This window comes from Polyodon spathula, chromosome 14 (assembly GCF_017654505.1).
Source record: "Polyodon spathula isolate WHYD16114869_AA chromosome 14, ASM1765450v1, whole genome shotgun sequence".
Taxonomy (NCBI): domain Eukaryota; kingdom Metazoa; phylum Chordata; class Actinopteri; order Acipenseriformes; family Polyodontidae; genus Polyodon; species Polyodon spathula.
Window position 1 is genome coordinate 38151975 of NC_054547.1, and position 13589 is coordinate 38165563.

Here is a 13589-nt window from a genome sequence, read left to right on the forward strand (position 1 = left end):
CAAAACTCTTACACAAATCATAGACGAAGCAAGTGTCCTTCAGTAGTTTATTAGACTAACAAGTGGAAGACAGGGCATGCTTGGGCTCCCTTGCAGCCATATCCTTGTCATGCCTGTGCCTAGCTGGCTCTGTCAGAACCTTGGACCAGCAGTAGAATTCCCCTTAAGGTTACTCGGACCCCCTGGGCACTCTGGCAAACAGCTCAATTAGTGCCGTGGCTTGATCAAGCAATGTTAAGCAGTGATACAGACCCAGTGTGAACACAGCTGAGAGAGACAACAGTGAAATTAAAAAAGTAAATAGATGACCAGGGCCTACAGCCAATGCATTCACACGGAGAATTGCTGTGCTTAACAATGCTAAAGAAAAAGAGGATTATCACAGTTGGATAAGCGGTTCTTGGCCTCCATATACCCCCAGATCACGTTACCCTTAGCAAGTTTCATCAACATTGGATGATCAGTTCTCTAGATATGTGCAATAACTACCTAACTCATTAACTAACTAGTCCCTTTTTGCTTTTCCAAAACAGCTATCGAAATCCTGTGTAATGTGGTCTTGCTAAGTGTCAGTGTCAGTCCTCTTCCTCATGCAGTCTGAGAGGAAAGGACTGCATTATTGAACTGACGGGCTGCACTCAGGCAGAGTCGGCAGCGTTTTATTGGCCATGCGGAGGCTTCATGCCGTAAGTCAATCCACTGCACTCGGGGACAGTAAGAAACATGATGTACTCCGACTGCTGTGAAATGAAATACAAAATGTGCTTCATGCACTGATAGTGCCCGAGCTGCGAGTCTTCAGTTTTACAACTTTGCACCTCCTGTCTTGCACGGTGAAAACTTTTTGTTCGGTTTTAATCAAAATGTAGGTACAGTAGAATGGACATCGAGGCATTTGAATATCACAGATCAGATTTTGCATAGATTATTACTAGATTATTATTACATATTTTGGTCTGACGCAGACACTAGTCCTAAGGGGGAGGTTTTAAACTTTGTAAGGGGAAGAGATTGTTTGCTTAGCAGCCCCAGGTTGTGAACCCCAGTGTAGTGCGTACTGTAGATTTGCATTTGGAGAAGGACATACAGTATCTGTGCAGCTTGGCTTAAAGGTATTTTCAAGCACGCCCATCCCCTTGCATACTTACTCTATTTACACACACCAGTCATGACAAGGGTGCACAAGGGATTCAAGGACCTCATCATAGTCTGCTCACACATTTTTTATGTCCACTGCAGGAGAAATGCACCTGCGAAAAGCATAAAGCATCCAGGATTCCTACTGTGCCCCACAGCAATACATCTGTGGGTTTCCCAAACGCTTTAACTGGACTTCATTACGTCAGTCTAGCGACAGACAATGGGCAGTAATACATGAAAAGGAGGTTGCCTATGATCAGGTGAAAAAGGGTTGTGATCTTTCAACCTCAGGGTTTAATAATATATAAAGCCCCAGCTGGGAAACCAGTTGTTCAACCATCAGGCCATTACAGAGCAAGGCATTTTCCTATCAGAATCTCCAACGTTAGTTATTCCAATCAAATGCTTGCAAGGGCTTCAGCTTTGAATAATGTACTCTTGGATGACAATGAGACTGTACATACTGTGTACTCTTTAAGCCCAAGCCCAGATTATCCATACTATTAACCCCCTTAACGATTCTGTCTTAAAAGGTGCTGAGAATTTCAAATACCTCAGGCTTGATATTCTTCTAAATATACATCTTGATAAATGCATAGTAATAAACAAAACAGGTTGTTAGTGAATTGTGAATAGTGTGTGATGATAAAAGGTAGATTTTAGGACAGAAGAGGATAATTGCACTATATGTGTGAATACTGTGCCACTGACACTCAATTTTCAACACTGACCTCATGATTTCCCTCTCTAAAATCCTATATGGGTAACTGAGCGTGGGTTCTAAATGGTTTAATTGAATTCATCAATGGCTAAGCAAAGCAGTGTAAACATCTGTGTTTGTTAACGACAGAAATGGCTCAAGCAAGTGCAGTCACCTTTTTGCAACACTAGAGGCAATTAGAGGCACTGTAGTCTTTCGTGCAAGCCAACAGCATCCCTTTAAACACAAGGGAACCAAAGAAACAGAAACAAGACTGTCATTACTGCCAAAAACAAACAGATATGTTGTAAGCAGGACACAAATGAGGTATGAGGTCTGGTCGCTGCATGAGAAATCTGCCCTGGTGCTAAACCTACTGGGGCTCCCAGGGACGTCTGCAACATCTCAATGTACATCCGAAGACAGATAACAAGCCTCATCAGAAAACAGACAAATCCACAGGTCATGGCATTAAGCTGGGCTCCACTTAACTGGGCAAAGAGGTGAGCTGTCAGGCAATCACCTTGCAGCCGATTGTGTGATCTCTCGGCTAAAAACTCTTTGCATTATTCACAGCATTTGCTTATTATCCACAAGATGGCTTGACTAAGGAGTCCTGGTTTTCATTGAGTTCCTTTGTATTGCATTAAACAGCGACAATACCGTCTAACTTTAAAACTGCACATTGCTTAGTCAAGAACTAGACATGCTGTGTGCATTCATAAAGGACACATTTTCCTCCACTCACAATGTTTTTGTTTTTGTTTTTTTTCCCAGATAACCACATACAAGCATGTCTTCTTACACAAGTGTATTGAAAACTGTTTTAGTGTTGCTGTGTCTACTTTCAGTAATGTAATACCTGGAATGGATCATATTGCTATGCAATAGGAGTCGTATTTCCATCTCTGCAGTAAACAGGGACAGGAAAACCAGCACAGAGCAGTAAAGCATTTTGAGAAGAACTAGATAAAGTATAGGATTTAATCTCACAGCCCTGTGAACACAGTGGACAATAAGATAGCCTTGTCAATTTCTCAAACCATCAGTGTGTCCTGAGCATCCTAATATTCTTAATACAGCATTAAACGTTAAGACCAGCACTATATTCTACAGGCAATTGTTTTGTAAAGGCTGGCCTAACATGCTAGTACAGTAAATATAATTTCAATTGTTAAAAGAAGCATTGCTTCTGGCCTTCTCCACCGATTTGTGCAGCCAAGGTTTTTATAAAAGAAATTAAATGTAGTAAGAGGACTAAGGAAGATCGATTTCCCCAATCAATAGACTATAACAAATGTGTCAACACAGCATGCCTCCGAACTGACCTTAACCCTCCTCAAGGCATGTTTAAGATGCACAAAGATAAGTTGAGTCAATTAGCCTGGGGTTCACTTCACATTCAATACTGGTTGAAAATCTTTTTATTTTTTTTGTTTTTGTTAAAAGTCTAATTTACCAACAATGTAATTTCACAAATGCTGGTCGGTTAGTGAAGTGAACAGTGGCCTCCTGCAGGGTATGTCCATTGAAACTCAATTATCTGAAAGCTGTAGCGCTCCCATGTGCTGTGCAGAATGGAGACAGAAACACAAACACACCTTCCCTCATACTGTAAGGACAGAAGACGCAAGTGGGTATTTCATTCATACAGCAGGAAGCACAGTGAGGCATAGGGATGCTGCCCAGCTTCTTCACCTTCAAAGTTAAGTGTCATTCTGACAAATACAGCACAGTTCACATGTTCAGAACCAGTGTCTCTGACCAGGGTCTTGCGTCACTCTCAATGCTTATGCAGCCCTCAGGGAGTGGTGCTACGCATTTGTACTTTTTACTGTAATTCAGTCTAGACACCTCGCACCATTCACCGTCTTTGCTCTTGTACATTTTGACACCATTGCTGTCATCCTCAATAAAAGCGGATCATGGACTGTTGTTCCTCAAAAAGAAAACTAATTTCGCAACTTTGGAAATCACCATTCCCAGCACGTACTGTATGAAGTGCATTGTGGTTGTCTGTGATAGCTAGAGGCACGGATCATTCATTAAGGCATGCTGTGATGAATTCTGCCTCTGCAGTGTCTACTGGAAAGCCTAGTCTGCTGGACTTAATGTTTACTGGGAAAGATCCTGGGAATGACACTGGTGCGGAGGCCACTTTATTGGGATAACCTACTGTTGAAAAAGCCATACACACAAGAAAAGAAGCAGATACAAACTCAAGTTTATGTAAAAGTGTGCCATCGGAATTGGCTTTTATCATAACATGCCTTAAAGAAGAACCATTCCTGACCAAACTGAAGGACACTGTAGGAGTCAGCTCCCAGGCTCATTAGGAATGCTGCTAGCCATAATTCATTGCTTGCGAAGATCCACTGCTCTGCAGTAAATGGCAGCCACCCGACTTCATATTCACCCGTCAACAAGACCATGTCTCAGTGGTAATCCCCCTGCATTTCATCGTAGTCTCTCCCCCAGTAGCAGACCACACCCTGTCCACAGCTGCAATTCATTTTTACATGTGACTAACAATTAAGGAAGAACAAAGAAAGAACAGAAAAAAGGGCTTTATTATACTGCCACCCTATGCAAAGAGCATTGTGCTAGAACTAAAGCACTAGCTTACAGTATGCCACTGGTACTGACCTTGGCAAACAATCACTAGCAACAACTGCCATGCAAGCAAAATTGAAACGCACAACACACCAAGCTTCTGTATTGTATTCTAAGGAAGCAACAAAAGGACAGTTTGTCTGTGTTCTGTCACATTCAATTGGCCTACTGAAAGAGCCGATATCTATGTCTATTGTAGCAGTACATAACTGAATAGACTTATAAATGTGTACTGGCAGCAGTAAACAATCAGAAGTGACTGTAAAGAACAAGCAATATACAGTACGTGGTATCTTTTCTTCTCTCTTATGACAAGGTCATCACCAATTGGGAGTGATTGAGCTGTAAATGCATTACCATCCTAGCATGCTTATTCTTTATGATGTGGGTGACATACTAATCCTTCCATAATCCTTATGATTCCCCACACTAAGTAGCACTGATCTGTTGGGACACTCCAGTACCAGGGAGGATGGTTTTATTTAGAGGTACTGATGGATTAGCATGTAGGGACAGTACCCAACCTGTGGGGGCACCACAGCTCCACCACACCTCGCCTCTGCATGCACTCAGGGCTGAAAGCTGCAGTATTGATTCCCACTTCATGCTAATTGGCTCAACATGTACAAGGTTCAAGGACAATCAATGCATTTTGAGTCTTGCTAGGGCTCAGTTAGAGAAACCCCAGTTGCCTGTGTGCTGAGGTCAGAGATATCTATTGTACTGTACATGGTTTCCAATAGGAGCTGTCTTTCAGACCAGGGGCATAATCACAGTGCATCGATCACACTCTTGTGATTAGATTAACAGGCTGATTCTATTTAGCAGATTCAATTTTTGATGACCCAGCTAATATAATGCAATATTCGCCAACAGGCATGACTTTAGTGCATAGAAAAAACACAAGACACTGTGTTTTTTTGACATACCATAATGCTCTTTTATATATAGTACTTACAGAGTAAGCTTATTATCTGTAATTCTCTTTAGAAATATTTATCTATCCAGGTACACTTGCACTGGTAGTTCATTCTACTATTGAGTGATTATTGTAAGCAGAGTGCACTTTCACTTCCTAATACAACATAGTCCCAACAATTATTCTTACAGTAATGCTGCCACTTCTGCAACAACCACAGCAACTAGATTACGGTCCACGTTTTAAAGAGGGTTGGAAGCCCTGTCTGCATGTTTACATGTCACTGGTTTGGTTATGCTAGGTTTTCAACTGAAACAGGAACTACAGTGCCAGGCAGAAACTGAGAACACTAAAGTACTACATAATAATAATAATAATAATAATAATAATAATAATAATAATAATATAATAATAATAATAATAATAATAATAATAATAATGCCAGCTTTACTGTATCTTCTTGCAATAGAGTGCAACACCGTGAACAACAATTTCATATATGTTGGAGTCATTTATTCCATCTGGAATTTCAATCCTTAATGAGGAAAAGGGGTGGCAGACCTGAGAAGTGTGTGTACACTTTGTGTATGCATGTGTATAGGTGTGTACACTTTGTGTGTGCATGTGTGTACACGTTGTATGTGCATGTAAGTGTGTACACTTTGTGTGTGCATATGTGTAGGTGTGTACACTTTGTGTGTACATGTGTGTAGGTGTGTGCTTGTATGTGAGTATGGTCAACAGTGAGTTGCAGTTGTGCTGTTTATGCTGGCATGGTTTATTGTTTTATTATTGATTGTTGTGTGTACAATGTTGTATGTTTCTTTTGTACTGAGTCATGGTATAAGCTGAAGACAAATTTCCACTTTATGTTCTATTTACTGGACAATAAAGCTTTTTTGAATTTTGAATTTGAATTTGCACTGCTGCAAAGCGAACTAGAATTGCCAATCAGCAGCAATTAGAAATACAAAAAACCCCAAAAAACTGTTTTTATTATTAAAAAAAAAAAAAAAAAACACACCAGGTTTTTTGAGTATAACTAAATGGGACAGGACTATATTGAAGGTAGGAGTCTATGAAAAAAGTTTCAATTACAATGTAAGTCAGTTAGCATAGTCACCTTGCAGGGCGTGACAGACGGACAGATATGATTGGAGCATAAAAGTGTTCCTGTTTCGAATGAGGACCCGTGACAGCATCTTCAGACCCCAGACCCCTGCACAGACCCCTTATTTTTGGTTGGTTTATTTTGGCCCTTGTGCATTTTTGGTCTTGTATTATTTCATTTAATAAATACAAGCGCAGCAGTGCAGCTTTGCCCCACGCTACTTGTGTTTCTGAATACTTCTTCCTGGGCTGGCATCACCGCACGAGCCAGCCTGTCACAGTGATGCCGATATTAACTCCAATGTGCACAACTCATTTGTTTTACTCTGTCAGTTGCATCTCCTGCATTGCACCCATGCCAGTTTTTGCCCTTTTTACCCAGCATATCCATGGAACTGCACTAGAGCTTTCTGGAAAAATAAAATGTACAATGCAGTACTAAAAATAATACAACAACAATATCGCTATTTGTATTCTTCTTACTGTACTAGCATGTTACTATCCTTTAGAAATACAGTGCATCTATGCCATAACCCTTACATATATCTGCTGATATCACATTCACATGCAGTCATTACAGTACTGTACTATGAAATTAAACTTACAATTGCTGAAAGTAATTTAAAATTAAACAGGGAACATATTACATTAAAGACAAGCGGTTCAGTTGTATAATCAGAGCTGATGCTTGAAGGAGACACAGCAGAAGTAAATCACAAGTGCATCATTGCAAAAGCCTGGCTGCTTCCAAACAGCATCACTGTTCTCTGTCATTTATCAAGAGCGCTGTGTTGTTAGAGATGCTAAGTCACTGCAAGGTAATACATGAATCTGTTTCGTGTGAAAGTGAGAATTCTGCAAGAACACAGGAACTCTAAAGGGGATTTGAAAGTCTGCTGCTGTTTGATGTTCATGGTGGTGCATGAGAGGAGCTGCCATTTTTTGAAGGTCAGGCTGTAGGCTGGGCTGCAGCAAAGCAGAACCGCTTCTTCCTTTTCTTAAGCACCAGAGATGCAAGCTCAAATGAGCAGTTTCATGAAACCGTAAGCCCACCTAACTGAGTCCTTTCATACTGCAGAGCTGAACTGGTGCTGCAGGTCCCCCGGAGCCTGTGAGCTGACTGCATTGAAACTGTTTGAGCTGCAGCATCACACAGCAGTGAAAACTGAGATAGTGTCAAACACCGGCAACAAACAGGAAACTATACAGCCCAGTGCAGTAAGAGCATAGTCAATGCACTTAGGATTAGCTGACACACCTGATGAGCAGAACAAAATGCAGAGGTTGGATAACTGAGAGTGCAGATTGCATGTGTGTGTGTATATATATATATATATATATATATATATATATATAATATATATATATAGATATATATTATATAGGGATGAGGGATGCTGCCACTGCTTTTAGGTCACTGAAGGACTTGTATAAGTTATGTTATGCCAGCATCTGCAGTGGCAATGCAGAATGCATTAAGGGCTAAGCTGCCTTGGGGATATGAAGTAACCTCAATCTTATAAGACTATTAGGAGAGAGAAAAGAGGCTGGGCAGAGCCAGTGTATCCTGGACCACATCATTTTTCAAACTTTTCAACATGGTAATGAAGACCCCCAACCCCCTCACCCCTCACAACCTCTAAAGCTTATATATATATATCATGCAAAAAAAAATGTACACATTAAGTACATTGTAACTATACATAGTCCGGGCTCTTATGCATGCAAGGTAGTGTACGGATGATTGAGTTAATCCCACCTGCTGTGGTCTGGGCTTGTAGGGGGAGCTGTTCTCCAGGTCAGCAAGAATGCTGGTGAGCGAATCTATTTCAGCATCCAGACTCGATCGCCTTTCCTGCAGTGACTTCTCCGGGGTCCTGACCTGGGGAGAGGAGAACACAGCAATCAGCACTGACTGGGCACTGCAGCCCTTATGAAAGTGTAAGTAAAGCCCAGGAAAGCCTGCTGAATCGTAGACCAGCATTACACAAAATTACAAAACTTGCAAGATATTAATGTATTTTTTTTTATAAAGGGTTAAACTGAAGGTGTGTCCTTGACATCTCCATTTTCCATTTAGAATAATCTGACATCACTGAGAACACACAGAGTTCCACATAGCACCACGGCTGTTCCACCATCATTTTTCAATGTGTACCTCTATTTCAGGAGTCGGAAAGAAGTCAAGAAGGTCGAGGGCAGGGTCAAATTATAAGAAATGCAAAAAAAAAAAAAAATCTTGACAAGACTAGAACTTGCATAAACTAATGTGAATAGTTGAAAACCCTTTGTTTCATTCAAAGTTTTGCTCTCTAAAGAAGTTATTGCTGGGTTGTTATCAAAGAACGAAACTAAAGGTTATTTCGGTGTTTGAGCAAATATCAAACAAGCAAAGAAGGAAACACAAAAATAGAGACAGCTTCTTCAGTCTTGGAGTAAAGCTATACAAACAGACAGAACTGAAATTCAATTGTCCGACAGTTCATTCATAACTTTGGACGAAATACCCAAAGAAAACAAACTTTCTCTTTGTGCATCAGCAGCTGATTCAGGGGCTATGCACGGCTTCATTTCTTGCAAGTGAAACAAAGAAGTGCCTCTGTGTGCGTAAGGGCGTTCAGTGCAATTAAATACCACAGCAACAAGCCTTGCAAAAACAAAAACATACAGTGATTTGTAGGTTTCTAAATCTTAATTGTGATTATGGTTTATTTATATGTATGTAATTTTATAGAACTAATTGTACCTCTGTTATTATCTAAAAACATCAAAACAGTATTTTAAAATGAGACTCAGTAGCCTAGTTGCACTCTCATTATGGTTTCTTTTGAAAATGTTAATTTTCCAAAGTTGTCGTCATCTGAAATAAAAACATTTAAGAAGGTTTTTTTTGTTGTCAAAAAGCAGTCTCTGTCTCCGTCTTCCACCGGCGTGGTACATCCCGATCGGGGTCTGTAAAGCCTGCTTTCTAAAAATGGTAGTTCACCCCTTCCTGTGATTTATGACAACATTAAACATTTAATAAGCAATCCTTTTTTTTTCTTTCTTTCTTTCACTTAAAAAACAGTGATCAGACAAATGTGGATTGACATTTGATTCTGCAGTTTAAATACTGTGTATACACTAGGCTTATAATATGAATAAAACAATCCATGTTTAATTGTGTTTGTTTTTTCCTCTAAAACTTTATTTTCTAAACAAGTTGAGGACATTACGAACGTTGCTTCAAACTTGCTTGGAGTTTAATGTTTGAGGTCACTGTACTCCTAAATTGCTTACCATGGCCCCCTTGCAAATGAGGCCACAGTCTCAAAGGGTAACTTCCTGGCATATATAATGCACGCATAAGTAATGAATCAATGACATGTCTCATAACTATACATTTACTGATTTAAGTTCATTCAATAAAAACCTATTGTATTACTGTAAAACTTTTGCATTTCACTTGATGTCCATTTTTAACACCCCACTATTAATTGCTAATTGCAGATTGAGCAGCATCTTTAAAATCTGAGAACAAAGTGCTGATTTTATACTGAGCATGAAACTATATTTGGCGTAAAGTGGGAAGCAGTTATTTATCCAACACCTAAATCATACAATTGCAAACGCATGCATTATTCAATCATCAGCTGTTTGCTGTTTATTTGCTGGAATTTATCGCACTGGACGCAACGATAAGCATTTTCTTTCCCTTTTATTAGCAACGCAAAGCTCTGTTGAAACATGAATACCAATCCACTGTTTATTCGTTTTTAGGTTAATGTGGAAACATTATGCATTGTGTCAAAGCAAACACAATTTAATTCGGTATCATCGCCCTCAAACAAAACAAAAATGGCAACTGAACATGAATAATGCTGCTTGCTATATCACCTTGTATAACCACTGTGTTCTACAGGAACACTCACTTGCACAAATCGTGCTGAAGCAGTGTGTTTCCTAGGAGTACTTGGCATCACTGTAGGTCAGGGGTGGGCTACCTGACCTCACCCAACACCCAACATGTGCTCGTTACCTCTGCCACCCTCGGAGTCTTGGATTCAGACAATACAGCTTCTGTTTTAGATGATAAAAATATATTGTGCTTAATTATCTCAATGCAGCTGTTGCTGGTCTCCTCTGATTTCCCAATATTCCAAAGCTCTGCTCTGGGACTAAATTCTGAACTCCTGTTTACGATCTCAGCTTAACAAACGCAACTCTAACGTAATTGAACAAGCAACCACAGAACAGCGCTCTGCGCAAAGTTAGAAATGTGCATGACTTCAAGCCAGACAAAGTGCGTTGCACCATTTTAACAATGCTGGGTGTGAGCTTTAACCACAGCACCACACACATTTTCTGGCACAACCTACAGCCCCCGCTGTGCTTTACTTACTCTGTAGAGGTAATCTGTGAAAACTACAATAACAGGTGTGTGTGTGTGTGTGTGTGTGTGTATCGGCGATACCAAACCCTGCCAAGATTCCAACAAACAGTTTACATGACAAGTCTCAAATCTTGATGGGGTGTTATCTTTAGAAAGCTTTATAACGCAGCTTGACAAATTCAGCAATCTTAGTGGACAAGACTCGGGAAACGTAGGCTGAAACACGCGTCCTGCACTCCACGCAGAGCTCCTTTACTGGATGCGCCACTCGGGAGCCTCTAGGCAGCTTTTAAAAACACCTTTACCTTCCCTGCAATCGCCATTGTAGCTGCTCCCCTTATGTTAAACTATCTGAACTTTGTTATTTTTGGCACCACAAATAACTGATTGGCATCTTACCCATGCACCATTGCCAAGTCAGTTAGGTTCATGACCTTGCAATCCCTACTGCGCCCAGCTCTACCCAAAGTCACACCTGCATGATGCTCAACAATGGCATGCAATGCAGCATGAACACCAGGCCTATCATCAGCTTTAATAAATCTATCTTTTAACGCGAGGTAAAATAAATAAATAAATAAACGGAACCTATATGAATGCTGAGCCACAAACAGGGAAAACAACCTGCCTCCCATCTCCCAACAAGGCATGATTATCGGGGAAGATAAAAGGTTGAATGTTCACCCAGCCGATGTCTAAAGGCACCCTGGTAAAGATCCCCGTCGTCCCTGGCAACCTATTCTACTGGTCAAGGGCCACGTATAAAGAGAAAAAGACCATCTCCAACTCACTTTAATTATGCAATGAAAACTGATGGCTGCTACAAGACTCGTTAGTGATAATTGCAATGATGAGTTGCACATCTTACTGGAACATGTTTCCTTCAGGCTTCCGAGAATCCTATCCTTCAAATTCACTTAAAGATCATTAAAGCCACTTCTTCCATACAATGCAGACTAACAGTCATTGAACCAACATGATACCCTGTGCTTCACTATACCATTGGTTTTTATTGCTCGTTAAACACTTCTGCTGTTTTATTCTTCCACTGTTTCTGTGGCATAAAATCTACAATTAAAGTCAATTCTAATGCATCGTTCAAATTTGTTATAAAATTACATTAAATAACATTATTAAAACATCTACTGTGCAACATTCTGCTCCAATAGTATTGCAGACAATGCATTAAAGAAACACACACATCCCCTATAAAGGATACAGGTGCATGATAAACATGAGTGATCTACATGGACAGCATGCTCAATGAATGTATGTTATAAATGTCTAAAGTCTGATCAAATAAAGGCATGGTTCCCTTACACAAACAAGAGTCATGTATAAAGAGGTCTCTGTGAGCTAGATGCTGAGCACCTGATGAATAAGAGTCCATGTCATGCTTTACCATGACAGCACGTTAAAAAACGTAATTGTGATGCACATTCAATCACTTCCACTTTATTCCTGTCGCTGGAGAGCCACCATGGGAAGCTGATTGCTTTGTAAATGCAGCCATTGCAGTACAGTGCGCATATGTAGTTCAGTTTGCAGACAATGAGTAATTAATCAATGACGAACGTGTTTTCACAATTCAGTATGTTGACACTTCCTAATTATGGCAAACAAAATCTCATAAAAATTTCCCTTTTTAAGTTTCTCTGTGAAACACAAGCCGGGAGAGGTAAGACATGATCACAGCTGTTTGGGGATTCTTCAAGGTATACATAAAGTGACTTGAGAATTCAGAGAATTCAGTGTGTGTGCTGTCGACTAAACTCATTGTTGGAGGTCTTCAGCGCCTTCCTTTCCCGTCCAATTACAATGCATCAAGTCCTTTTGCAACCCCCTGTCACACACACCCCTGGCTCCAGACTCTTTATGAAGCTGTCAGTGCAAGTCAATGAATGAGAACAGTGTGCTATGCCTTAAGCCTCTTGCCTCAAGCAAGAGTTTTAATTCCTAACCTTAGCTTTAATGAAGTATTTGTTGCATAAAGGTAAGATTGACAATGTTTTTTAAAGTATTCATATTGAATTGCAATTCAAGTGTTTGCTTTCTATTCTTTAGTTTTTTTTTTTTGTAAAGACACAGCTTCCTTAAAATCAAAACCAAAACTATTTGTGCAAACGGAACAATAAACCTTGGGCCACGTGACAAAAAAACTCATTGTTCACAGGACAGAACAAAAAAACACACAAACACACATGCCGCAAAAAAACAAAAACAAAAAACCCAAACATTAAAAATCCTTTCAGCCGGAGTATATTTTAAACTTCCACTGCAGTTTACACATTATCCTATGCTGTGAGAATGTGCTCTGGCAGTCTCTGAGCCAGCTAGGGAGACAGACAGACAGGGTGGCTGAAGAAACCGATTCCACGTATGCGTTGAAGCAAGCCAAGACAAACAGCACACACACGCACGCACTCACACATGCAAAGACACACTGACACACACACACACACACTCACACACACACACACACACACACACACACACACACACACACACACACACACACACACACACACACACACACACACACACACACACACACACACACACACACACACACGCAAAGACACACTGACACACACACACACACACTCATTGACACACACCCCACACTCACACACTCTTCCTATAGGTTCACAAGCACGCTGCTCTCTCCCCTGAGTTCGCTGGGTCCCACTCCACATGAGCACACAAAGTTCGTTTACATCCCAAAAGCCACAATG

At 40.4% G+C, this 13589-nt stretch overlaps 1 protein-coding gene across 7 annotated transcripts in view; it reads right to left on the reverse strand.

Moving 5' to 3' along the window:
- LOC121326657 (lipoma-preferred partner homolog) overlaps positions 1-13589 on the reverse strand; it is a 104108-nt gene that overhangs the window by 34517 nt on the left and 56002 nt on the right. For all 7 annotated transcript variants that reach the window (XM_041270002.1, XM_041269997.1, XM_041270000.1 and 4 more), the window contains one exon: positions 8242-8364. In XM_041270002.1, coding sequence (XP_041125936.1) covers positions 8242-8364 — 123 coding nt within the window. The remainder of the gene's footprint in view (positions 1-8241; positions 8365-13589) is intronic.